The 27,652-nt window shown below is 43.8% G+C and overlaps 2 protein-coding genes and 1 long non-coding RNA gene across 6 annotated transcripts; 1 reads left to right on the top strand and 2 right to left on the bottom strand.

The window, feature by feature from the left end:
• Nucleotides 1-3,605: 3,605 nt before the first annotated feature.
• Nucleotides 3,606-9,042, bottom strand: LOC127781632 (anthocyanin 5-aromatic acyltransferase-like). Its single transcript, XM_052308618.1, has 2 exons — nucleotides 8,252-9,042; nucleotides 3,606-4,453 (listed from the first exon to the last, which is right to left on the bottom strand). Exons 1-2 carry the CDS (start codon nucleotides 8,942-8,944, stop codon nucleotides 3,770-3,772), a joined length of 1,377 nt encoding a protein of 458 aa, XP_052164578.1. The 5' UTR covers nucleotides 8,945-9,042; the 3' UTR covers nucleotides 3,606-3,769.
• A 4,802-nt stretch (nucleotides 9,043-13,844) lies between these two features.
• Nucleotides 13,845-16,529, top strand: LOC127782728 (phenolic glucoside malonyltransferase 2-like). Its single transcript, XM_052309996.1, has 2 exons — nucleotides 13,845-14,673; nucleotides 15,502-16,529. Exons 1-2 carry the CDS (start codon nucleotides 13,918-13,920, stop codon nucleotides 16,183-16,185), a joined length of 1,440 nt encoding a protein of 479 aa, XP_052165956.1. The 5' UTR covers nucleotides 13,845-13,917; the 3' UTR covers nucleotides 16,186-16,529.
• A 4,463-nt stretch (nucleotides 16,530-20,992) lies between these two features.
• LOC127782955 (uncharacterized) lies at nucleotides 20,993-23,456 on the bottom strand. Of its 4 annotated transcripts, XR_008019241.1 has the most exons (5): nucleotides 23,087-23,456; nucleotides 22,908-23,010; nucleotides 22,375-22,596; nucleotides 21,599-21,724; nucleotides 20,993-21,380 (listed from the first exon to the last, which is right to left on the bottom strand). It is a non-coding gene; the product is annotated as an uncharacterized LOC127782955 (long non-coding RNA). The 4 variants fall into 4 exon arrangements; XR_008019240.1 differs by lacking the exon at nucleotides 21,599-21,724 and having other exon boundaries at nucleotides 23,087-23,450; XR_008019242.1 differs by lacking the exons at nucleotides 20,993-21,380; nucleotides 21,599-21,724 and adding an exon at nucleotides 22,106-22,193 and having other exon boundaries at nucleotides 23,087-23,451.
• Between the last annotated feature and the right edge of the window lie 4,196 nt (nucleotides 23,457-27,652).

Genomic DNA, 27,652 nt, shown 5'->3' with positions numbered 1-27,652 from the left:
AAACTGCAAACCATGTGTGGGATGCATTGATCAGTGTCTCTTCCTCCGCCGGCCTTCTCACTGCCGTTGCCGTGGCTAGGCCCTCTTTGCCGCCGTCGCTGTGAGGGTGAGCATGAGGGTGGGCGTCTGCCGCCCGATAGCCACCCCGGTGTTCGACCGCCTCCTCGTCGGCGGCTTGCACGACGATGATGGCGGCATGGGTTACATCGTCGGTGTCCACCTTTCCCTCACTGTCGCGCTCTGCATGACCTGGAGGTCGACGCCGTGCTGCCCTTCTTCACTACCGCCGCTCTAGCTCCACACATGAACACCATGTTAGGCAACTGCCAACGATGTTGTGGCTGCTACTGCACCAGGGCAGCAGCATGGGGATGAAACAAGTCACCATCGCCAGTGAGACGACTGTCGCATGTGCGCCGGCGGTGGGGAACTAGACATTCGAACCGTTGCCAGTACCGCATTCGTGCAGCCTCTTGGCACTGGCACGTAGCTTGGCGTTGGGGAATAAGCAATTCCTCAATCTAGACAACGTGAGCGAGCGGGTCGTAACGAACCCTAGCAACGCCGGCGATGTCGCCCATGCTGCTGTCGTTATTGAGCGAGCCGCCAGCAAGGAGGCAATAGAGGTGGTTGAACACCGAGGCGAGGGGTGCCCACCCTCATGTTCACCCTCGCGGCGACAGTGACAGAGAGGGCCTAGCCACGGCAGTGGTAGTGAGGGAGAAGGCTGGCGGAGGGAGAGATACTGACTAGTGGATCTCATACTGGTTTTCACCATACGTTACCATGGTTGCATGCTATGTGGGCAAAAATAACAAATAGTTAAGAAATCACATATTAAAAGTGGTAAAAAAATAAGTGCAAATCTAATAAAGATATTTAGACAATTACCAAACTTAATAGTTACAAATAGTTAAATTTCGTTGTTTTATGGGCTCTATGATTTGGATTACTCGTGCTTCTGGTTCCTATGAGTAAATCTTGTGTGTCTTTCAAGCCATGGGTGGGACTGGAGACGCCTTGCGATGGAGTAGACAGGGACCTCTTCGCCGCCTCAACAAAAAAATAACTGTCGGTAATGAAAACCCAGTGCTTTTCTGGGACTCCGCATGGATTGATGGGTGCAGACCGAAAGACCTCATGCCGCTAGTCTATGCGTTCTTTAAAAAAAAGGGAAGTCGTTATGTTAAGGAAAGGAGAAAGACGCTTGGGTACAGGGTCTGGCAACGGGTTTTCTGCTAACAAAAATCAAAGATGAGGCTAGCCTTTGGGGCCTACCCGGTGCTAAGCGTCTACATGAGTCCATTCCACACCTTGTATAATGTATAGCTTTCGATGACCTCATATTTTTTCTTTATCCTTAGGGGTTGTATTTTCTCCTGCTATATTCAATGAAAAGGCATGCTCCTGCTGTTTTTCCATTAATAAAAACAATTCTGACCCTATACGATTCCATCCAAGGTCTCCAAGTGAGCTGAAGATTCAAAAACCGATACTTGAATCAAACATTACAACAAAAAATTGGAGATCAAGCTAGCAGGGCACAGCTTGGCCCCAGGCAGCGTGCATCGGCGCCGAGCCCCTCGCCCCTTGGCCGGGATGAACCTGACGCCAGCGACCGTGGCGGATGAGGAGCAGTCGACGGCGACGTCGCTGGACGGTGGTAGGAACACGAGTGCAGTAATAAGAAACGTACGGTTTCAACCGTAAAGTCTCTCTTGTTTAATTCTCAACATGTTTCAAATCTCTTATTTTCTTAAAGGAAGGAAAATGAGGACACGCTGGATGAGCGGCAGCGGTGAGCCACAGGGCATCCATCGCGGACAGCCTGATCGCCTCTGACAGCAACGCCCGCCGCCGCCGCCGTGTCCGGCAACCACCATTTTTTTAGTAGGAAAAAAAATTGGAAAAGAAGGAGGGGAACTACTTGCGTTGCATAATCTTTTTAAATGGGCCGTGGTATATATCCCGCTCAATTTGGCATCGGGCTAGTTTTGTAAATGGGCCATGGCCTATGCGCCTAGATAGTCTGATCTACCTCTGTTTCTTTTTAAGATTTAACTAAATTTATTGAAAAACATAGCAATATTTTTAACACAAAATAAATGTACCATAGAATATGTTTAGTCGTAGATTTAAAGCCTAATTTGATTATAGATGTTTATATATTTTGCTAGAAACTAAAAGTATTTTGATTTAGAACCAACCTAAGATGACTTATATAATATACTCCTTCGGTCCAAAAAGAAAATCATAGAACTAGGTGTGATATATCCTGCTACAACGAATCTGAATATATCACATCTAGTCCTACGTTTGGTTTTTTTTTTGATGGAGAGAGTAGAACGGAAGGATAAATTAATTCATATGTAGTACATGGGAAAAATATGTAAGTACTTCACTTAAAAGGAATATGCCAAACACGGTTGTGTAAATTGGTAGCACCACAGAACAAGTGAAGCTTGAAAGAGCACCTCATTTTTAGTACTGTATTTTTGTTTAGTGTCCAAGTGGCGAAAACTAGAGTAATTCGTAGTAAGAAACTTGGAAGTTGGTTTGGGGTGGGTGGAATAAATTCATCATGAACTTCACTGGATTAATATGTTTTCTAAAAAAAACATTCTTCTGTATTTTTTTAAGATGCTTTGTGTAAGCTATTTGTTAAGTTTATTTATTATAATATTTAATTTATATCTATAATCATGTAAATAATATACTGTACTAATTGGACGAATGATTTTTTTTTTTAAAAAAACAGGGGCGTTATGTTCTCTTAAACCATGAGCATTTATTTATTTCCTATCGTAGTAACCTGTCTGTGCTTTAGTAGCAATCCAGCGATTCTAGAATGTAATAACTTCATAAAACTCGGTTTTGAAGCATCTATAATTCAAAACCTCAGGTATTATAGTTTGTTTTGAAGAATCTCATGTTTTATGATATAATGTTTCATAAGGTTTAAGCTTTAATGGGTTTTGTGTGACGTGCGCTCCAATTCCAAAACATACTTCCTCTGTCCTAGAAAAACTTAACTTAGGAGGGAATGTGACCCTTTGTCCAGATTCGTTGTCCTAGATATCTCTTTCTAGATTGAGTTTTTTTAAGGACGGAGCGAGTAAGGTTTTATGAAATTTGCTTAATTATTTAAGACCAGATCCTATTAATATCCATGTGTGCTGTTATCAGGGACAATGCAAGAATTTCTATTATCCTTTCTTATATATCAACATGTACAGTACAATCCAAGATATCGGGGACAATATATTATTTTTCTCAAAATCTTAACAGTTGGTTGCCAACTTGACATGACGTCTTTTCGGCCATTTAATTCAAAAGCACTCCAAAATTTTTTACTACAAACAAGAAACACGTAGTACGATCGATGGTTTCCAATTGGAATTTTCATCTTATTCAATCTCTACTATAATAAAAATTAAAAATGTTTTTGTTGGTATTTTCATACGTCATCCGTGTATGAGTCGGTTTTTAGTTCGTTTGCTTTTGAAAATACATATCCGTATTTAAGTCGGTTTTTAAGATAATTCACTTTTTTAATATAGAAGGAATCATATAAAAAATATGTTTAAAAAAACTCGCATGCTAACTTAAGGTGATTGGATTCCTAACTACAGCCCATAATTTTCTAAAAATATATATTTTCAAGCGAACTCTCACAGTGAATTTTATCTTAACTAAACCATATAATAATAATAAGATTAAAATAGACTTCACCTGTTACAACGCACGGGTATTTTTTCTAGTCAAATAATCATTCTAAGTAGCTCTCAAAATCCGACTTGAACTTGTCCATGTGCTCCGGCTTCATCGACACCGACGCCTGCACACCGCCGCCCTTGGCGGCGACGAGCACCACCTGCCCGCCATGGTTCATCGTCACCAACTCCGTCCGGCTCGGCGAGCCCCACCCGAAGTCCGCCGCCTCGTACGCCGGGAACCTCGTCGACCCCGACATGTTCACCAGCCGGCTCAGCGCGATCCGCCCCACCAGCGACATCCACTCCCAGCCGGCGAGCGGGTCCTCCGCCGCTCGCCGCACCTCCTCCTGCACGGCCCTGGCGGCGGCGACCAGCCCGCCGTCGCCGCCGCCGAGCAGGTCCCGCGCGGTGGCCGTGGCGAGGCAGCCGGAGATGCACGTGCCGAAGAAGCCCTCCCCCACCGGCGGGTCGAACGCGGCGCGGCGGCCGCGGCAGTCCATGAAGAAGAAGAGGTACACCTCGTCGCCGGCGGCGATGGCGCCCGCCGCGTGCTTGCTCCGGACGAACGACACCCACGCCAGCGCCGCGAGCGCCACGAAGCCGGACGGCGGCGTGAGGCCGGCGCCGGCGCCGGCGACGATGCGGTGCTTGAGGCGGAGCATTTGCGCGGCGGCGACGGTGAACGTCCGGCGGGAGAGCTGCAGGCGGCCCTTGACGAGGAACTTGGGTACCGTTGCCTGCTCATCGGAAATGGCGCGAATAAGCCAAATTTATGAACTTATTTTGCATTTTTTTAAAAAACCTATATTTATAAAACTTGTTTGAGTAAATTGTATAGAATTACTCGAACTTACAAGGTAAATTGTCCTACTAGTATAAAAGTACATATATACTTATATAATACTAGAATATGAGAAATGCTAAAATGACTTATATGGGTGAAACGGGGGAAGGAAGTACGTGTGAACAAAGGCCAAAACATATGTAACACCAGAGACAATTCAATTCGATTTTGAGTTAGGATCGTCATTAGGATGCCACGTCATTACACACGTGATGAGGAGATGAGTTGGCTGCACATATTTGTGATTTGTGATTAACTCCACACTTGTTTCTATCCATTAATTCCTCTATTTCGTTTGTGTTCAGGCCTATACGCTCAAATTTTACTTTGGATATCAATTTCTGTTCAGGATTTACACTCAAGTTAGTGACCACTTTGTGTTCTGATTTGCCACCATGTGTATATTAAGGGTGTGTTCGAGACCAGGGGTTACGCCTCCTCTCAGACACATAAAACAAAGCACACATTAACACACAATTAATTAAATATTAGCTATCTTTAAAAATATATTAATATACTTTTTAAAGCAACTTTCTATAAAAATAATTTAAAAACATATTGTTTATCAGTTTAAGAAATATGCGCGTAGAAAACAATAGAGGTGGAGTTAAAAACAAAAACCACCACTTAGGGGCAAATCTAGAAAAAAACTATCGGGTGTCCTATACCTAAAAATTATGAAAATAATACAATATGTTACATACTAACATGAGTTAAATGTTAATGGGATTTCAAAATTTAGCATGTGTCCTATGCATCACAACCTCTACATGGATTAGCCCATGTGTCGCTGAACAGCTTTTTTTTTTTAGATTGGATACACCTCAGAAGTTCACGTATCACTCAACCTGTTACTCAGAATGACACTCTCCGTTCCATAAAAAAACGAATATAGAATCGAATGTAACATGTATTCTATTACTATAAATCTGAATAAATGTATATTATGATTCTGAACAAATTTATGTCTAAATTTATATTACTAGAATGTATTATATCTGGTACTAGATTGGTTTTTTAGGGAGGAAGAAATGATTCATCAAGGATTGCCTCTAGTTGTCTTTAAAATTCATGCCAGGCTAGTGATATGCTTTTTTTTTAATGGAATCAGCACGAGATTGTGCTATTTCATTAAATATAGCGGGAGAAAAGTACAACCCCTAGGGGAAGAAAAGAAAAGGCTATACACAACTATACGTGTGGAGGGATAAACTCCCTAAGTTTGTTAGCTCCGGCAAGAACCCAAGTTCGTGCTTCTTCCTTTATTTTGGCCAACAGCCTAGGGACTACAGTCTCTTTATGTTCTAAGATACGCTAATTTCTCTCCTTCCAGATCTCCCAAACAACCAGGAGAATTAGAGTACGCAAGCCTTTTTAAGACACATCTTTTTTATTGACTAGCATTTTCCACCAAGCGTGGACGTCCTGGCATGGCTTCCATTGAGTTGGACCTATCTGTGTATAGGTCACCTACGAGGCAAGGAGGCTCCAAATAGTTGTCTAGATGTGTTTAGTTTAGTTGAAAGTTTGATTGAAATTGGAACGATGTGACAGAAAAGTTGAAACTTTGTGTGTGTAGAAAAATTTTGATGTGATAGAAAAGTTGAAAGTTTGAAGAAAAAGTTGTGAACTAAACCAGGCCAGGTTGTCTCGTCTATTTTACTACCTGTGTCGACCAATCACGGCGCATGTGAGGATTCAGGTGTGAGGAACTGAGGATTCAGGCCTTCATGATTCATGAGGCAAGTGTGCGACATGCATACGACGAATTGCCGATTGCTGAATGCTGAAAGCAGCAATTTTCACGGGCATCCATATGGTTCTTCAATACTGCTACTGCTAACAGTTCATTCATCTTGATTTGGTACAAGGGATTTCTGGATTTTTACGGTATGATTATGATGTTTTATTTTGTAACTCCAACTGTAGTTTTTTGTTTTAAAAAAATGACTGTAAAACGTAAACAGCTACTCCGTTTATGTCCTAACTACGTGTGGTTCCTCGAAGTTCTGCAATTTACAGTGTAAATATGGTGCTGTTAGATTGTAACTGCAATTATTTTTCTTTAAAAAAGGTGACTATAAATTAGTAGGAAAAAAAATCCGAATTACCCTTTTGAACTATTGCGGTCGTTCAATTTACCCATTCAACAAATACCAGACATTTTGCACCTCGAACTCTTCAAACCGGATGTTTAATCCCCCCAACTCAACCCGGAGTGATTTTGATATTACGTGATGGTAGTGTAGTAAGCTAGAAAGATAGTAGAAAAAAAAAATCAGTGGGCTTCATCTTCTCCTCTCTTCTCGTTCCTTCCATCTCCCACTCTCTCCCTCCCTCCTCCCCACAATAGGAGGGGCAGTGAGGAGAGGCGAAGGAAGACGGCGATGGCCTCCCTGAGACGGTGGAGGAAGAAAGGTTTGATGTGTAGGCGATAGCGGTGGCGTCATCCCCAGCGAAAGGCAGCATCCCTACCGCATCATCTCACCCATCGATCTCGGTGAGAGGTAAGGGTGGGGAATGGCTCGCAAGGTTGCATGGGTGTGTTCCTCTTCAGTTGAGAGGAGCTTGATTGGCTTGTGCTATGGCACATGGATGCAACGAGCTGCAGCCACACTAGTGGAGCTAGCAAGCTCGTGGAGGGTGGTGGTGGCAGGGAGAGCTGGAGAGATCAACGTGGGGCGGGGGCGACGACGGCACAGGACTATGGGAGAGCGAGGAAAGAGTATGACATGTGGGGCCACTATTATATTTTGAAAAGATATTTTTTCAAACTGTTGACTAGATGGACATGTGGCTAAACTGTTGTACATGTGTGTCATGTAAGACTGATACTGCTTTATGGGAGGTTAAGGGGGTTATTGGTCTGGTTTAAAAAGTTTAGGGTGTAAAATATCAGTATTTGAAATGAGTAAGGTAAATTGGATGACCACAATAGTTTAGACTTTAGAGAGATAATTTGGACTTTTTCTAAGTTGGTTTGGTAAGGGGCGGGGGGAGGGGTCTTTAGACCCCTCTACCCCCTAATAAACCATTAGAGCCCCCATAATATCCCCTTAAATTCTAATCCATATATTTATAGATGAGGGGATAATATAGACTTTGTTTGAGGTTGTTAGAAGGCCCAAAAAGTTCTAATCCAACCTTAAATCTCTCTTAGTTACTTTTGGTCATTTTAGTTTAGCTCCAGCTATAATTTTATCCTGGCTCCGCCCCTGGTTTGGTACTATACTGTTTTGAGGTTATATGGTTCTTTAGCTTATGTTGTAGGTTTGGTTCTTGTGAAATTTACACTGTAAATATAATGAGTTTACATTGTAACTCCAACTGTAAATTCCAAATGGAATGGCTGTTAATTACTGTTTTGAAGTTATCGGGGGTAAGTTACGGTAAAATTTTGTGTTTGTTTTCTTGATCTGCCGGGAAGCCATTCCCTCAAATCTGACAGGAGCCTCAAATTTGGATAGAACCACACAAATAGCAGTAGCAGGGCATGCACTGCAATGAAGACAGTAAAAGTTGGACAGTGAAAGGCCGTACCTCATGGCCCACTAATCTGATCGATCGTGCGGTTGAAAAAAATAACATTCATTTCTTTTAAAAAATATTTGAACATATTCTTTTGAAATGTAAATGTTTTTTTTTAAAAAACAATGGAATTCAAAGAAATCCTGTGAATTTGCGTGCTTACCACTGGCAGGTTTGGGACGTACTTCCGGAGCACGTCCCTGGCGAGCTCCTCGCCGTCTGGGAGCGCGACGGCGGCGCGGTCGAACGCCAGCGCCGGCGCGGCGCTCCACGCGTCGTCGCCGCGGCAGCACGCCGCCCAGGCCTCGATGAACCTCCAGACCGAGCGGCCGTCCACCACGGCGTGGTGCAGCGCCACGCCGACCGCCACGCCGCCGCCGCCGCCGCCCAGCCTGGTCACCTGCGCGGCCATCGTCTCCGCCGGGAGCGCGTCGGCGTCGAGCACCGGGGCGAGTTGCTCCATCAGCGCCACGTCGTGGTCGGCGTCCCGGGCGACGCGCGCCGCGTCGGCGCCGCCGCACTCCGCGACGACGAACCTGACGCCGCCGCCGCGCCCGGAGCAGTCGATCGCCGCCTCCCCCGTCTCTGGCAGGTGGACGATCCTCCCGGCGAGGGGTAGCAGCCGCGCCACCGTCTCCGCCAGGGACGCGCGGAGGGCGGCGACGACGTCCTCGAACGGCGGTATGCGCCCCTCGCCGCCGTCGTCGAACACGAGCACGCGCTGGATGAGCGGGAGCGGGATCCACTGCGCGTCGAGCGCGGTCAGCTTGAACAGCGCCGGCTCAGGCGGCGGCGGCGGCGGCACGGCGACGCGGCCGTCCTCGATGATGGTGACCGATGGTGGTGGTGGCGCCATGGCTGGCGGCGAGGCGAAGGAAAGACGCTCTCGCTCGGCTTCCTGCGATCGGCTCGGTTGGTGGAAGAAAAATAAAATTTGGTGCAGTTTTTGCGAAGATGTTGGGATTTCCTTGTCGTTGTCACAATCTCAGTACTTGTATTTGTAGCAATTGATTGACTGTGGCGGCTATGGTAGGGTATGGGCCTGGCTCAGGCTCCACTCGTAATTCGTTAATTAATTCGTAAAAACTCTTTAAAGTTGGGTCACTTGTAAATTTACCACCGGTTTTTTCAATATTGCAAGGATGCCACTCGAATGACTGTTCTAGTGATATTTTTGTAATTTTTAGTGCTAATTTTGCAATAACGATTTAAAATAGTGGTAAATTTACAATTGCCCTTAAAGTTGGGGCAAACGAGTTTGTTCGGCTCGACTCATTAACAATTTAACATAATAGGTTGGAAATGAATTGAAACTTGACTCGTTAAAATGTCCGAGTTGGCTCGTTAAACACATTACATGTAGTGTGATTTGTGAGCCTGTGATCAAGTCTCATGATTAATGTGTTATTATATATATTATGACTCACAAATTATGCTATAATTACTCACAAAGTTATAGCTTTTTCTATTATTTTATTAGATAAGGGTATTTTTTTTTCTCGGCCTCTTTTTAAATCGGGAACTTAGTCTTCTCAAACAATTTAACTTAAAATTAACTCTTATAAAGATTTGAACTCAGTATATTTAAGTGTTACTCAGGTCACTCCGACTCGGAGGCATATAGCTAGCCGTATCAACTTGAATTCCAAGTCACACCACCATGCATGTGGTTGGAAAAAGGAAATTTTCAAACGAAGACTCCAAAAGTATCTAAATTATCTGACGTCATCTCTTACGGTGTCGATCCTTTGTGTTAATTTAACCGTTGATTTAATTTAGAGACATCGTAGCTAAGCTAGTGTCCAGAGTGTCGTCTCTAGAAGCATGCAGCTGATGCACTGTATACCATGAGTTCACCTGAATTCCATTTATATATATATATATATATATATATATATATATTTATATATATAAATAAATACGTATAGTTCTAAAAAAAATGTATAAATACGTAGCCACACATGCTCCTACTTTTCTCCGTCACATCTATTCCTGATTGCCTATAAATACGACCAAAATGTGCCATTGAACTCTTCTTCTATAGCGATAACTACTAGTTTGTCTTTTATAATCGAAAAGTGTATACATTTCCAAGCTCTAGATGGTTTACATGCCACAGCTATTCGATCTCTAATCTCTATCACACTTGTCTTTTGGTCATACATATTCGGCCAAAATATATTCTTGAACTATTATATAGGATTGACTACTACTGATTTTATGAAAAATGAGAACATTTAATTTTCAACATGCATGGTCTGGATCGAAAACATCATACCACTACTAAAAAACACACATACAGATCGGCACTACAGGTGCCGGAAGAGTTAAAACCGACACCTATAGTGTTTTTCCCACCTCCACAGGCTAAAAATACAAAAAACCGGCACCTTTAATTTATTTTATGTACCGGTTCAATAGAAAAACCGACACCTATGATATATTATATGTGTCGGTTAAATAAAAAACCGAGCACCTATCAAACGAGCTGAGCCAATCGAGAGAGAAGCCGGGGGCGTGATCGATAAAGTGGATAAAGTCGCGCGTACTTATCCACTCGCCCGGCCTCCTCCACTGCTCCAGTCACCGTGCCTCTCTCTCCTCCTCCCCCATTCTCTTCTCTCTTCCCCCATTCTCCTTCTGCATCCAGCCAGGCGGCGGCTGCGGGGTCGGCATTTGGGTGAGCGGTCGGTCGCGACGGGGACGGGGGCGGGGTCAGCGTCTGGGCGAGTGGCCGGTCGCGGTGGACGGCGGTGGCGGCGGGGTGAATGCCGCCTTCCCATTGCGGCACACGGGGGTGCGGGCGGCCGGTCGACCTCTCCACGGGGGCGTGTGGCGGGGCGGTTGGCGGCCTCACCATGGCGGCGTGCGGCGGGGCAGCTGGCGACCTCCGACACGTCGCCGCCGGTGGCGCCCTCCCTCCCGATGGCCTCAGAGCTTTTCAAGTCTTCCAGATCTAGAGTCTTGTGTGCTTGAAATTCTTATGTGCTTAATTTTGTTATTTGATGTTCTTGGGTATCTTTCAATCTCGATCTCGGAGTCTCGTTGTTTGTTCTTGTTGGATGGGATGTTGATGAATGAAGATATTGATGAATTGTTCTTTGATGAGATATTGTGGGGAACAAATCGAGCCGGATTTTTTTTTATTCGTTGGACCTTATAGGTGCCGGTTCTATACACCGGCACCTATCATTTCTCTCATTGGTGGGGGTGTTAGTTGGGAAACCGGCACCTATGTGGGTTTCCCAACTGGCACCTATGGGGTTTTCTGTACTAGTGTGCGTTGTTTTTACTGAAAATGATTGTGCCTCTCTTATTAGATTTTTCTAGAAATAATATTATTTTAATGAAAAAAAAATACAAAAATAGAAGCTGATCAACTAAAATCGTAAGTTTAAATACTCTGTCAAACAACCATAGTTCGACACTTCTCGAGCTGCGGTTATCCGATAGGGTTGTTGGTCCACTTCAAAAAAAAAAAAGAAAATGCATGAACAGTGTCTCACACTACTCGTATAGTGTTGTACAGTGTCACACAGTGTTGTGCAGTGACTGTTGTCTTTTTTTTTTTTATCCCGTGTTGAACTTTGATTGTTCAATGGGGCGTTAAACTTGTAATTTTAATGTGTTAACCCTTATATTTTCAATTCTCTATTGAAAAATATTATTTCTAAAAATATCCCTTATATTCCCCTGTTTCACATTATTTATTGTTTTAGCTTTGTACTAACTTAGATTCCTCAATTCGAATATCAATTTTCAGAAATTTTTATAGTTTAACATCGTAAGAATTATGTTTTTATTTCGCCATAATAAATGTTTTCATAATACATAATTTTCATATTGTTAAACTATATTATTTTTTAAAAAATAATGATCAAAGTTAATAGTATTTGACTTATGACAAAGTTAAAAAAAAACCAAGTAATTTGAACAGAGGAAGTAGTTGAGTTTTTAAACCTGAGGTTTCATCATGCACCCGTCACCCAGCTGAAACTGACGTCCCAAAAATCCATCAAAATTTCTAAAACCAACACAATCGCAATTAAATTGGAATTGCTGCTCACTGGTGCTCAGTCATACAATCCATCAATTAATCTGATTAATTGCCTGATTTGTCAAGAAACAGTAGGTAACCTTCTAATCTGTAATCACACATTGAGATATCTCTTGACTAGCTAGTTGGTTTTCTCTGGCAGTACGTAGTACAGTAGCTGCCAAATGTCATGTACATTAAGTCATTAACGTCGCCAGCATGAGAGGCTTCCAAATGGACATATGCTTAATTTAGCTACTGTAGCTGGTAGCTTCCAAATGAGCAAAGCTGAAACCTGGACAGAAGAAAATTTGAAGCCCCAATTATTGTTATTAACCAGCTAATACTACATCGATCAACCAGTAGTTATTAGTGTCCAATTATATATTGTCCTTAGTGTACTTGAGCTGTCTCAAGATATTTGAAGCCCCGGGGCAAAATGCAGATTTGATTTGACAGAAAAATCAAATCCGAGTCATGGAACGCAAAATCCGTGTTTATTTTGACAGGAAATATAAACCGAGCTGTATATCAGTTTCAGTTCCATTACGTTAGTCTCCAGATTTCTTTAGTTTGTCACTGGAATAATTTTGCACAATGTGAAAAACTGCATCATAATTAGAATATATTTTTCTGCGAGAAAACCCTTAGTATACTCTCTCATTTCTAAAATATAAGGTCGATATTTGTTAGCTTCTACTAATAACCAAACTAACAATATATTACTCCTACGTGTTGATAATACTTATCGTTTAGAATAAGATTAATGTCAAATTTTATATTTGACTAATAATAATTTCTAAAATATTTGTCTTATAGACTACCAGATTAATTTAAAAGGTATTCCACTAAAATATATTACTACATATGCTACAATAGAAAATAGTGATAAAGATATTTTTAGATGTGTTCTTATTTATTTGAAACGGCAAGTATTATTAACCTGGAGGGTACCCGTATTTTAACAAGTACGACACGTAGCTATATATATTTAGATCCTTATATTTTAGAATAGAAGCTATATATATTTAGAGTCATGTATGCCATATGATTATAATCGTATTTTAAAAATACTTTTAAGTGATGTTAATATTGTACTCCCTCCGTTTCACAGTGCAAGTCATTATAGCATTTCTCATATTTATATTGATGTTAATGAATATAGACATATATTAACATCAATATAAATGTGGGAAATGCTATAATAGTTTACATTGTGAAACAGAGGAAGTAGCTGTTTGATAATACATTAGAACAAATATTAATTGTGAAAGAGTAATAGGAGATCATGTAGAAAACAATGGTAATTTACTAAATTATTTTGAAAAAAATACTTATAATTTGAAAAAGGGAATAGAAATTTACTACCTCGTTTACGTTTCCTTTTCTTAACTTCCTAAATTAATTATTTTAGATATATTTCAATTCCTTTCAATAATTGATAGTATTTTCTGTGAACTTTTCTCAAACCAAATCAGCATAAGATTTTATTACTGTGTGCTGTGTGGTGAGCTGTGAAATGTAGAGTATCAACCACAAAAATTTAATGATACCTCACCCTCCAAAAAAGGAAAATCCTCGCCCCAAAAAAAAAATAAAAAATTTGCCTCCAATGTTCCGTTGCCTCCTATGCAAGAGCAGGACGACGACGTCACGGACACCTCGCACTTATAAATGAGGTCGCGATCACACCAGCCAAAACGGTAGATCAATTCGTCGAACATCTCGCGCGCGCTCCAGTGACGGCGAGAGCGAAGCACGCCGGAGTTGGGAGAGAGAGAAGGCGAAGTGTGATGGGGGAGGCAGCGGCCGTGTCCGGCGACGCTGGCGCGCGCGCGCGCGTGCGCGTGCTCGCCGTGTCCCGCGTCGCGCCGTCGCCGGCGCCGGTGGAGCGGGAGCGCGTCGGGCTGTCCTTCTTCGACACGCCGTGGGTCGTGCTCCCGCCGATCCAGCGCGTGTTCCTGTACGAGACGGCGGCGGCGGCGGACGGCGGCGGTGGGGATGGGTTCGCGGCGGCGGTCGAGCGGCTCAAGGGCTCGCTCGCCGCCACGCTGGCGCTGTACCTGCCCCTGGCAGGGAAGCTGGTCTACGTGGAGGAGACCGAGGACGTCGTGGTGGACTGCGCCGCCGCCGACGACGCCGACGCCGGGGTGGCGTTCGTCGAGGCGGAGGCGGAGGACGCCGCCGCCGAGGCCATGGACGTGCGCCGGCTCGCCGGCGACGAGGCGCACGACGTCGCGGCGTTCCTCGCGCTCGTGCCGGAGCTCGACACCCGGGCGCTCCCGGCGCCCGTGCTGTCCGTGCAGGCCACGCGCCTCGGCAGCGGCGCCGGCCTCGCGCTCGGCCTGTCCGTGCACCACGCCGTCGCCGACGGCCGCGCCGTGTGGCAGTTCATGGAGGCGTGGTCGTCGGCCGCGCGCGTCGGCTCGCCGGTGACCAAGTCGCTCGGCGCGCCGCACTACCGCCGGGAGGCGGCCATCCCCCAACCCGACGGCGGCGAGCTCGCGCGCCACATGCTCAAGTTGGTCGCGCCCAAGCTCCCGGCCGTGGTAAGCTATCGTCTCCCACTTCCTTTCATTTCACATCGTAATTAAAATTCTTCGATCTAACCAATGTTTAACCATAAGTTGTCCAAAGTTAATTAAAAATATTTGCATTAGATACACAGTTTTTGTTATGGTATATGTTTTCTTCATTTCTAAAGTTTAAATGCCTTTACATTTACATTTCTAAAGTGTAAATTATTTTTAAAATTTTAAATGATAAAGATGTCAGGTGACCTGCTAAAATCTAGGGAATCCTTTTCTTATTCATGATATCACAATTTTATCCGTATATATATATTTCTACAAGGCTATTTTTCAAAATGTAGAAATTCAGCAGAAATTTCATTGAATACATAAATTCTCGTTAGTAATAAAACAAAAAAGTTATAGAAGAAATAGGAGATGTGAAACTGAATAACTGATCGGTCAACACCAAGTCATCAATTTTACAGTGTTACATGCAAAGTCGGCTTTCAATCACAAAATGGCTGTAATGCATTTGAAATTCTGAACAAATTTCAACCAAATATATGACAAAACAGCCCAAAATCTTTTTCCGGTACTTCAAATAAATAAACAAAAATCCAAGCGTCCATCATGCATGAACCATGTACTGTAGCCTCTTCCAAGTGTGTCAGTGTCGTCAACCTTTGCTTGGTACGTCATCCAACCATGGTTTCCTTCTCCCCCCAATGTTAAGCGCATGCGGAGCTCGCCGCGGTGGCGTGGCGGAGCAAGCAATGGCATGCACGCGTCATGATCTCTCTCTCGCTCGCCGTGAATGCGATTTACTGACGAGATCACCACCACCCGCCATGGATGTGCTTGCAGGCGAGCGGCGAGCACGACTTCAGCCAGCGATTCCGGCTGGCTCGCCGGACGTTCCACCTCGGCGCCGACGCCATTCAGTCGGTGAAGCGGCGCATCGACGAGCTCGCCTCGGCGGAGGAGGAGGCCGCCGGCAGCGCCAAGCCCAAGCCGGTGTCGACGTTCGTGGCGCTGGCGGCGATGGGGTGGGCGGCGTTCGTCCGGTCCAAGGCGCTCGCCGACGGGGACGACACGTACCTGATCTTCCTCGCCGACCTCCGCGCGCGGCTCGACCCCGCCGTCGGCGAGGGGTACCTCGGGAACTGCGTGAGGATGTGCCTGGCGCGCTGCCCCGACGCGGCGGAGCTCCGCGGCGAGCGCGGGCTGCTGCGCGCGGCGCGGGCGGTGCAGGCGGCGGTGGCGGAAATGGAGGCGGCGCCGCTCGCCGGGACGGCGGACGGGTCGGCGATCGCGCGGGTGATGCAGATCCCCTTCTCCCGCATGGCGAACGTGGCGGCGAGCCCGCGGTTTGGGGCGTACGGCGCCGCCGACTTCGGGTTCGGGAGGCCGGCGCGCGTCGAGCTCGTGTCGATGAACCACGACGGCGAGATGGTGCTCGTCGGCGGCCGGCGCGACGGCGAGGTGCAGCTCTCGGTGTCCATCGACCCGGCGCACGTGGACGCCTTCAAGGCGCAGGTCCTTGGCTAGCTGATGCTACTCAGTGCCATAGGAGTAACATTTGCCATTTGGCACTATCAATTAATTAGTTAATAATAATATTATTATTATTTGTATTTTTGCCTGTCTTGTAATCAAACTTGTGATCTAGTGCCAGAAATCAAAGTTAAACAGCAAAGTAATATTTTTTTTCTACTCCATCCCTCCTAAAATATCTGACGTCGTGAATTTTTACATAATGTTTGGCCATTCATATTATTTTAAAGAAACTACATACCTAATTAAAAACTAATTAAAGCATTCGGACCTATTTTTCGTGTGTCCGCCTCACCCCTCCCTCCCTACGCCCTTCCTCCCAGCACCCCACATCTCTTCCTCGCAATACCAAAAAAATGTTGCACTCCCCTCCCCATGCAGCCCATCTCCTCCCTCTCGGCGCCCCCATCTCTCCCTCGCAATCCCCAACAAATATTGCACTCCGCATCCCCACGTGGCCCCTCTCCTCCCTGTCGCCCCTCCTCTCAACACCCCTATTCTCCCCTGCGCTCGCTCCCTCCTGTGCATTCAAGGGAAACCTCATCGTTTGGGAACATGTTTTGACGCTCTCACTTGGTCGTGTTCACCACCAGAGCTTGTCGTTGCCGTTTCTTTCTCTGTTGGGACCACATCGTTATCGGTCGCATTCCCCGCCATTTTAGTTTTATTCGTTGCCAACCGCTATCATTTATGGACGAGTCACATTGTTGGGACGCGTCCGGCTACCTTACTCGTCGCCATTTGGTCGCCGGAGCACCGGCGCCCATCTATCCTCCTTTTATATTTCTTGTTTATGCTAAGGAAGACAATGAATAGTGTTAGTCGTTTTTTCTCCATCTTCGTTTTTCCTACACATTCAAGGAAAACGGAACCCCCCTTATTTGGGAATGCGTTTTGATACACTCATCTGGTCGTATTTATTACCAGAGCTCGTTATTGTCATTTCTCTTTCTATCTGGACCACGTCATTGCCATCTGCGTTTCTGCTGTTCTGGTTTCTTTATTGCCAACCTCCACCATCTATGAGCGAGTCACATCGTGGGACATATCCTACCACCTTCCTCATCTCCGTTTGATCGCCGGAGCACCGTGCCCTTCTTCCCTCCTCTTTTATTTTCCGGCTTCGGCTAGGGAAGACAATAAACAGTGCCTTGGGCACTATTCCATTCTGATTCAGCCCAACCATGCTCCACCACTCACATAATATTGAGACCATAAGAATATGAAACAGGTATCGGTTCAGAATTGATGGAGCGGATTTTCATCTATCAGTAAAATAAGCTTTTTAAAATTCTAGCTAATTTCAGTTATTTTTCCATTTACAATAGTAGTTTTAGCACTATTTGATCTATTAAAAGTTGTTGTAACTTATAATTTTTCTATGGAATTAATTTAAAATTTTAGTATAAATATGTACCAGCATAAATTAAGGTTATAGTTTCTTGGATGATAAAATAAGTTAGATCAAAATAAATGATATTTGTATAATTTGTTTTAATAAAATGAATGGTCAAACGTTATATAAAAGTCAATATAATCATATATTTTTAGACAACGGGAGTATAGTTTACTATAAAGACGTGCGTCAACTTAGGTCCTCGTCTATTTTCTTGTTTCACCTGAAAATGTGTACCGAACTGTTAAAAAGTGTATTTTACGCTCGAATTCTACGTAGAACTTTTTTTTAAGATATGGTGAGGTTTGGCTTTTTCTGCAGCAATGACAACGTTTGCAACTTTGCAAGGAACAAAACCACGGGCGTGATCAGCCGGCCGGCCGGCGCGCCGTGCATGCTTCGCGGCACGGTGGTCGTCACCGGTGACGGCAGCGCCATTGTTGCCTAGCGAAATTAAACGTTCGTTTGGTAGCTAGCTAGTGTGTCATCGTCGGTCATTTCAAACGGATTGTTCGAGGTGATCGATGAAGATCGGTTACGGTAGGACGAATCCAAAGGATAGCTATCACAAAAGGAATCCAATTGTGATTTGATTATCTCAGGCTCCTTTCAAGTTGGACATACGTGCTGGGCTGTGTTTGTTGTTTATAACATTTCTAGTTATTACAGATTTACAGAAGTGCATTTTAATTTCCCCAAAAAGAAGAAGTGCATTTTAATTACTGGCATACAAATTTAGGTCGTTTGATTCTACAATCATTAATTGAACGTGTGTTCGGCTTACCTAATTGCTACAGCTGCGACAGTTTAAACCGGTAGTAGCATAGAGCTTAATTACAATTATCATAGCCGCAGCAGCTGTAGCAACTAGCGCGTCCGAATAGAACCATGCTAATGGTTACAAACATTCAATTTATTGGCGTAAAAATAATTAAAGACGTTGCATTATACAAATACCATCATATATTTTTTTTATAAAACTATTCAACACCATTCTATTGAATCCCTCCAATTTTAAAAATTACTACATGAAGATGCAATGGAGTGGCCATGGCCCACTGCTGGTTGTGGCCGGAGGCATGCAATTTGACACAACAAAATTAATTTCGACACTCATTTCATTAAAATCCAGCAATTTTAGAAACTATACAGTGATGTGGCCTTGACAACTGATATAATTAACCAGGCAACGCTCCGCTCTACTCTTCTGATGCATATATGCTCATTCGGCCGGAGGAAAGACATGTACCGTGCATGTAATCAAGTAAAAGGATTACATTAATTGCGTTAGGCCGAGCTAGGTTGAAGAAAGCGGAATTGATCCATTAATATATACTCCCTCCGTCCGTAAATATAAGGAATATTCACTATTTCCGTGTAATGTTTGACCACTCGTCTTATTCAAAAAATTTGTGTAAATATAAAAAACGAAAAGTTGTACTTAAAGTACTTTGGATAATAAAGTAAACCACAAATAAAATAAATAATAATTTTAAAATTTTTTTAAATAAGATGAATGGTTAAACGGTACAAGTAAAAAGTTAACATGCCTTATATTTACGGACGGGATGGAGTAGGTGTGAAGCCGGCCAATAAATGGTATTCAGAGCTAATCCTCGAAATTGCATGGCCTTTGAGTAGGCTAACGGACAGAGTGCCAGTAGCTAGACAGAGCTACGTACCGTGTATTTTTCTCCAAACGGTCAAGCCATTGTTGGTGTTTTATATAAAGAGAAAGATGTCCTATTTTAAAAAGAAAATAGAACCAATAAGGTGCACAGTTAATTAGAAAAAACATGACGAAAATTACAACTATAACAACACTTTACCAACTAACCTAAACTACCAAGGCAGCGAGAACAAGAAAGCCAACTGCGACACTCAACAAATGTCATTTACCACATGAACAAGTAGCAAGCTAGAAGGAAACAAGACTTCCGCGCACTGGTAAAGATACAATATTATTGCCATCACACTATCACCCTCGTGATTGGACAACTGCGACTTCGCCAGGAAACACTAGTATAAGGGCAACAACCTAGCATGTGCCAAAGCATAACTCAAATGGGCTCATGTCAATGTTGCCACACATTGTGCCCGGTCAATGCCGTAACTCCGACTTTGCGACCAACAAACTCATTGATGCATGGTCGAGTCAGAATTGATGAGCCTTGCAAACGAAAAGCTTGAAACCCCACACAAGAGTTAGACTGATGAGCCTTGTAGACTTGGGTCATCGTTGGTGAGCTCGCAAAAGTGCTGCAGCTCTGACTTAGAAGACAACAACCAAACCCTGCTTGAAACTAAGCGGAACCCTTCTAGTTATTGTTGCCAACAGCTCGTTGAACGCTAGCTCGACACAGTAGCTTTGACTTTTCAAAGGTCCTCTTTAGGTGTCAAAGCAGGGTATAACTAGAGACTGACATGGATTTCCTCGACGATGCCATCAACCCTAGCTCTACCTCCATCGCCATCCAGGAGAGTGGAGGTTGGGGAAGGCCCACTACTGGCACATCGAGGAGTAGCCCGCCACCGCCATCCTAGGAGTAGGGAGGGGCCCAGTCGCTCCGCCTTTCTCCATAGGACACCGAACTCCCCATCATCGTCGTCGTGGTGTTGCTTCGTTGATGCTGTCGCACCAACATCGCCTTGATTTCCTTGCGTTGGCTCATCGCCGGGGTCTAGCCTCGCCTCCGCCATCTCGGCTCACTGCACGATGACTGGCGGATTGCTCTTGCGGTGGCCAGACGGAGGGAGTGGTGGAGGAGTGAGGCGGCGGCAACTAGGGTTTTTTCCCCCCTCGCCGCCCGCTAGGGATGACGTGGGGTCATGGGTCCCAGGTCCCTACATACTATGTGTGACTGGTGTTATATATAGTAACTAGAGTTTTAATATCATATTCATAGTTGTCTAAGAGTTGGACAACATAAATAACTAAATAACTAGATTTCAAATATCTTGCAATACCGGTTTTGATCCTTTCTCGTGGAGCGAAAAAGAAAAAGAAAACGGAAGTGAGCTATAATGTGTATGTACAAAATTGGTAGTCTAAGTAACTGGCATATGACATACATTGAGTGCTTCTCCTGCTACCACCAGTTATCGTCGGTGTTACCAACATTTCATATCAACTTTTGTGTTCCTTTCATAGCTTTTCCATTAAAATCCTCTAGTTTTAGAAACCAATTAGTCATGTGACCTTAACAACTGGCATTTGATTAGCACTCTAACCTTCTCATGCCTTGTGTGCTCATCCAGCCGGAGGAAGGATATTTGGCCGATCGATGGTATATGATGAAGTAAATATATTGCAATGAGTTATGCACTATGTTTCAATCTTGATGATCATGCATTAATCAATCCTATATATGCAAAAGAAATGGAATTAACACTGCGGTGGCAAAAAATTGTAACTCACACAATATCTCCAAAATATGTAACTAACATATTTCCAAAAATAAAATGTATTTAACAGTGTGATTTTATCACAGTAGGTTGGCCGTGGTGCAATATGGTGCAAAAATGATAATCTAGTGTGATATGGTACTGTTTCATTGCAAAAATGTTGAGACCATAATACGGAAGGCAACATAATGGGACACACAAGACCATAGTGTTTCATCCATCGGTCAAAAATGCTTCATCTCTTTGTCAAAAGTCCAGTGACGTCGCTTTATAACAAGCATTCAGTGTGCACTTTGCCATTCTCTTGCCGCTTATGCTTGTCAAAATGGATGGACAAGTGGCTTCTTGTATAGTCGCATGTAGAATGTAAAAATGGATGGACAAGTGCCTGCTTAAATGTGAGAATGTAAAAATAGATAGATGGCTGCTTGCATAGTTGCATGTAGAATGTAAAAATGGATAGACAAGTGCCTGCTTGAATGTGAGAATGTAGAAATGGATGGACAAGTGCCTGCTTGAATGTGAGAATGTAAAAATGGATAGACAAGTGGCTGCTTGCATAGTTGCATGTAGAATGTAAAAATGGATGGACAAGTGCCTGCTTACATAGTTGCATGTAGAATGTAAAAATAGATGGACAAGTGCCTGCTTGAATGTGAGAATGTAAAAATGGATAGATAAGTGGTTGCTTGCATAGTTGCATGTAGAATGTAAAAATGGATGGACAAGTGCCTGCTTGAATGTGAGAATGCAAAAATGGATAGATAAGTAGCTGCTTGCATAGTTGCATGTAGAATGTAAAAATGGATGGACAAATGCCTGCTTGAATGTGAGAATGTAAAAATGGATAGATAAGTGGCTGCTAGCATGTTAGGATGTAAAAGATGCAAAGTGTTATGTGACTTTCAATTTTAAGCTATCTAGTGAAAATAACATAATAGCTGCAAGAAAATGTAATTAATATTGTATATTGGCAAAAAAATGTGATTAACACTTTTGCGAAATACAATATAGTTGACGTTGTGATAGCATATAAATGTATTTAACACTACCAACAAAATTGGTTTGAATCACACTAATTTAACTCATTTTGCATTATTAGAACCGTAGTGTACATAAACTCTCCTTGTGTATACATTTATTAATATATATAGCACATTAGGAATCTCGATCTCCTCCACCTCTTTTACACAATAATACACTGTAAAAATAAGAAAAATGCTTGTTTCATGCCTGTACGCGGAGATTGTTGATACACGGTGCTAATTTATTTATAGTGAACTAATTTTGGGTAATTTATATACTTCGAGAATTAATTTGGAACGTAAATGTACGGATGTGCTAAATGGTATTCAACAAAAAAAATCAAATCAAAATCTTACAAATTCTTTGATCTTCACATGCATTTGCTCTACATACGATTAATGTAGTACAACCTTCTCTAGCTCCGGTGAGCTCTGATGAGTTCCATCAAACTCTGCAAAGTTAGCATTCGTAATGAGGGTGGGGGTGGAGGAGGGGAAGCTAGAGGGAGGAGTTCCCGGGTTTAGAGGGACCACAATAGTTGTTGGACCCTTCCTTGCACCTCTCTTTCTTTTCCTACACTGAATAATCGTGGCCATCATCGACAATAATATATTTGCAGCAGCAACAAAAATTAAAAGCTTGGTCGTCTTATCCATCTACAATACAGCAATCAAAGAAAAATAAACATGTTGACATATCATGCTGAAGCACAAATCATCTCATAAAAAATTACTTGCTAATATCACACATTAATATTTGAACTGATTTTCTTTGCAACAAAGGACAGTGCTAGGGTTGCTTGAACTGATTTGCCAACATCACAAATTAATAGTTGAACAGATCTGACCATGAAAACAAAAATTCATTCTATCAGATAGGGTTTCCTTACTCTAGCTATGTAGTATGCGACGACAAGAGTGGAGGGCAAGGAGGTGATGTTGCCAGGAACCGCTGCAGCCGCATCCTTCCACCACAGATTCCTATACGCAATCCTGCAATGAGGGGAAACGATGAGGGTTGATGGGGAAAGGGACAAGGGAGGAAGGAGGAGGTCGCGGCCGTTGCTACCTTGAGGGGACGAGCTGTGTCCTTCCTGCTGCCACAGTCGCCGGTCCTTCCTGCCACTGCATCAAGCCGGTGAGGTTGGGTAACCGGCGAGGGAGGACGGATGAGGAGGAGGTCGCGGCTGAGAGCACATGCTCGAGCTCACCGTCGCTTGGCACATGCGCGGTCGCTGCCGCCTCTTATCTCGCGTCGCGCAGATCTGGATCGAAGAAGGGAAGAAAAAAAAAGGGGATAGGGATTGTGCGCGTACGAGAGACATAGGGTCCCCGCCCATAACTACACGCATGCGCTGCATGTGACCCGTGGGAGCTAGCTGGGTCCGCGCGGTCCACTAGATTTCGGCGGATCAGCCCATCCCGGATATCACAAGAATATTCTCTTTGGATCCAACCAAACCCACTTGATCCTACAACCAAACACCTACAAAAATGGGATGGACCTATCCCAACCCACCAAATTCCTCCAACCAAACACATAATTAGGTGGTCGATGATGTGGTGATGGGAGCCACCAAATGTAAGGGAGAAAGGTGGTGCAGGGGGATTTCTCCATATATAGTTGGGGAAGAAAAGGCAGGGAAGAGAATGGTAGGGAAGCAGAGGTGGAGGGGGCAAGAGGAGGGAGAGTTGGCATTACAACCATTTTTGGCATAGCATCAACAGCTGTGGCTCTCTCTAGTGTCAGTGGAGGAGGTGTGCATGCTGAAGAAAGCAGGTGTGCCACACATGTGAGGTGTGGTGTTGGGTGGGCGGGGATTTAGAAGGCCGAGGGTCAATGGGTTGACTGACAGTGAGCTAGTGAACTAGCGATGGTTCGAGTGCGAGGTAATTCAGTTGTTTATAAATGGGTGAATTCACACTTCAGCTATACTCCCTCCGGAATTAATAATTGTTACTTAAGAATAACTTATATACTTTGAACTTGTCAATTTGCTTGGTTTAAAAACTAAAGTATGGTATGTGTAGATTTGCCTAGGATAATATCATCATAAAGATTTTATAAACTTTTTGAGAAAGGCTTCTGCCTCTTATTGAGGTTGTTCTTTTCAGTAAAATGTACTGATGATACTTAAACTTGTAAGTGGACGTCATCTTTGTCAAAAACTTAAAGTTGCACCTTTAGACCCTTAAATTTGCTAAATGTATCATCGACGGCCTAAAGTCCATCACACAAACGCTGACGTGACACCATCATCAATCCTACACCGACTAACAATTAGGGCCTACTTAGAAATTTTATTTTCTCCCTTTTGTTTTCTCTTCTTTCTTTGGACTACTATAGGATGACACTGGGATGAGAGCCCGAGCCCGAGGGTGACCGCCGAGGACGAGCTCGAGGGCCCGCGGCCAAGGGTGAGCTTGACCAACAACAATTGAGGGTGACATCCAAAGCGCAGAGAGACCAAAGTGGAGCTCGAGCTTGCCCCTGGTTTGTTCTCGGGCTCACACGGAGAGGCCAAAGCGGAGCTCGTTGCTGCGCACAGTTGGACCAACACAGAGTAAAGGCGCATGCTCCCGTATACACGCGCATAACATATCCTCAACAGTGTATTGCGCCTCATTGTCGACGGGCACATCACCGATAATTGAAAAAATAATTTTAGCCGTAAATATGAGCACCTGGGTGGACAGGTACTACCACCGTAACCCTAACTAGTTGAGCTACTTGCTTTTTTGAAAATATTTTATTCCATTACTTATTTTTACGGGATTTATGCCATTAAGTTCTTTAAATATCATGGTATTTAAATGATTTTTTTATTTCAAATTTGAATTGGGTCAAAATACATCATAATCTTCCGTCAGCACCTAATTCCAAACCGTGTCAGGAAGTCAGGTTTTCGGGACAACTGGTCGGCTTTCATCGGAAACGTAAACCCTGCTGGTTCTCTTGGATGTGGTTGTCTTATTTGGGCTGTTATTTCTATTGGGCCGTTCTGTTTTGTGCTCGTGGGCTTTCGTGGACCTCGGGCACTGAATTTTCCCACAAATCGAAAGTAGCCCACCCAATTAAGCGGCCCGCTCGACTTCGTTTCTCCAGTTCGCACCGTCGTCGTCGCCGTCATTGTCTGTAGTAAGCTGGTAAGTGAGCCGCCATTAATTTTGGGGGGAGCTTTTTCTCTTTAAATTTTGGGGTTCAGCTAAAAAATTGGATTTCATCTCTGATTCTCTGGCATATGAGGAATTTTGGTTGCAATGCATCTAGCTGAACAAGGTTACTTAGTTGTATTTCTCTTTCATGCGAATTATTAGATGCAGCAGTTCATCTTCTTCATCCATCCATTATATGATAGTAAAATACCTGATATGGAAATCCACGTATTGTTTGGTTTGATACATACTCAAATTTATGTGTAGTGTTTTTTTATTGAAGTCTCCAGAGTAAGCAGTTTTTTTATGAAAAAAAAAAGATATCTGAGGCAATTTTGACTTATTGCCTTGTCAAATGTAATAACATTATTAGTGAATTTATCTCCATTTGTACATGTTAACCCTGGATGACATTGTAAAAATTGAACACAGCTGTTGGCCATACATATATATTGTTTCTTTTGTTCTTAGTATTTGGTTTGAATATGAATCTGCACTATATATCATTTGGGTATTAGGTATGTAAACAGAGGTCAGGAAACAAGGGGCACTGACTCTGTAAAGGTGCTGAAGCTGATGGTGCCTGTCTATACTAGTGGGGTGCACGCAGTGTATGGATTAATTAACATTTTCTTGACATTCAATGTGTCACCCTTGCCTGCTGATAAAAGATCAGCTGGCTGACAGATGTTTCTGCCTCCAACTTGGGGGGTATATATATTAATCTGTTTTCAGAAGACCCTTGGAGAGGTTTCTGATGAGTTGTCTCTGAATGAGCTTTTGTGTACTCTTCAGTACTAGTGCTTTGTACTCTCGAGACTGAACTGGATTAAGAAGCAAAGTTGCAGAGAACATTCGCCTGCTACATTTTTATAGACATGCAGTTAAGTGTGTCGACTGTTTGTGCAACATCAGGTGCCAGAACCATGTTGTGACTCCATATTGTGTGTGTGTATATTTATATAGAGGAGAATTTTCAGAATATGCCACCGAACACGCACCGTTTTCAGGATATGCCACTCAATTCGCACTACTTTTAGAATATGCTATTTGGACATGAATTTTCTTCATTCCGTGACACTCCCGTCCTTCCACCGTCAGCGCCAGTAATTCCGTTCGCCCCACCGTCCATTGCCGGCGAGCCCCACCATCGACAGCCACTGCGCGGCGGCGGACAAGACCGACGGCCGCTCGGGCACGGCGGCGATAGGATGACGAGCGGCGGTAGCTTGTAGCTGTGGGGATCTGGCCGCCGAGGTCCTCCACGCGCCGCTCCCCGCGCTCGCATCTGGAGCTCGCGGGCATGGGGGAGGAGGAGCTCGCCGTCGTGCGCGAAGAAGCTCGCCGGTGTGGGGGAGGAGGAACTCGCCGGTGTGGGGGAGGGGGAGCTCGCCGACATGGGGGAAGGAGCTCGCCAGTGTGGGGGGAGGGGGAGCTCGCCGGTGTGAGGGAGGAGCTCGCCGGTGTGGGGGAGGGGGAGCTCGCCGGTGTGGGGGAGGAGGAGCTCGCCGGCCGGGGAGAGGGGGGGGGGAGCTCGCCGGTGTGGGGGAGGAGGAGCTCGTCGGCGTGGGGAGGAGGAGCTCGCCGGTGGTGCCCAGATGCGCGCTTGCAAACGGCGGGAGAGAAGAGGAACTGACGCGCGCGGCTTCGGGAGACGGAGTGTCACGGACCAAAGAAAATTCACGTCCAAATGGCATGTTCTAAAAATAGTGCGAATTGGGTGGCCTATCCTGAAAACGGTGTGTATTCGGTGGCATATTCTGAAAATTTATAGAGAGAGAGTTTTTTACGATTACACGGAAGACGCATACGCGAGCACCTAGCTCACTAGCTACGCACCCGCCATAATTTTGTGCAACCTTGTTTTTAGTTTTGTTGATGATACCTCATAAGTAGATGCATAATTTGCGGTCGAAAATGAGACAAACAACTTGTTATGAATTTGTTGTGGTAGGGAGTTTTCTTCTGGTCGTGTAAGAGTGTCATTTTAGAATATGTATACTATCAACATAAGTTAATTTTGACTAGAATTATTGTTTAGAAAAGTAAGCTTTATTAGTCATATGAAAATGTCACATATCGAACTTTGTTATAAGAAAAATATAATCATGATGGTAATGGAATTACACTTAGGTCGCTATTTCTATTTCCATATTTACTCTTGTGTAGAAACGTTTATGGTAAAGGTTGTATGTCGATCTCATTGACTATAAATAAAAGTTTAGAACAACATTACTCCCTCCATCTGTTTAATATTACGAGTTGTTTTAACCTTTTTTTCTAATCAAATTTCTTTACGTATGGTTAAGTTTAGAGAAAAAAAAATTAGCAATATCTATAATACCGAATTAGTCTCATTAAACATGGCTAGCATAAAAATATTTTGATAATATATTTGTTTTTTATTAAAAATGTTAATATATTTTTTGATAAATTTGGTCAAACTTTAAAACGTTTGACTAAAAAAATATCAGAACGA

This window comes from Oryza glaberrima, chromosome 8, assembly GCF_000147395.1.
Source record: "Oryza glaberrima chromosome 8, OglaRS2, whole genome shotgun sequence".
In the NCBI taxonomy this organism is placed as follows: Eukaryota; Viridiplantae; Streptophyta; class Magnoliopsida; order Poales; family Poaceae; genus Oryza; species Oryza glaberrima.
The sequence above is the reverse complement of the archived record's forward strand: the minus strand, read 5'-3'. Positions and strand labels throughout refer to the sequence as shown.

What these genes read in the sequence shown, in the direction of transcription:
- LOC127782728 (XM_052309996.1), top strand. Translation starts at nt 13,918, where the DNA reads ATGGGGGAGGCAGCGGCCGTGTCCGGCGACGCTGGCGCGCGCGCGCGC. An exon ending in CGCCCAAGCTCCCGGCCGTG is followed by an intron (nt 14,674 to 15,501) that starts GTAAGCTATCGT and finishes ATGTGCTTGCAG; the next exon opens with GCGAGCGGCGAGCACGACTT.
- LOC127781632 (XM_052308618.1), bottom strand. Translation starts at nt 8,944, where the DNA reads ATGGCGCCACCACCACCATCGGTCACCATCATCGAGGACGGCCGCGTC. An exon ending in ACGTCCCAAACCTGCCAGTG is followed by an intron (nt 4,454 to 8,251) that starts GTAAGCACGCAA and finishes TCCGATGAGCAG; the next exon opens with GCAACGGTACCCAAGTTCCT.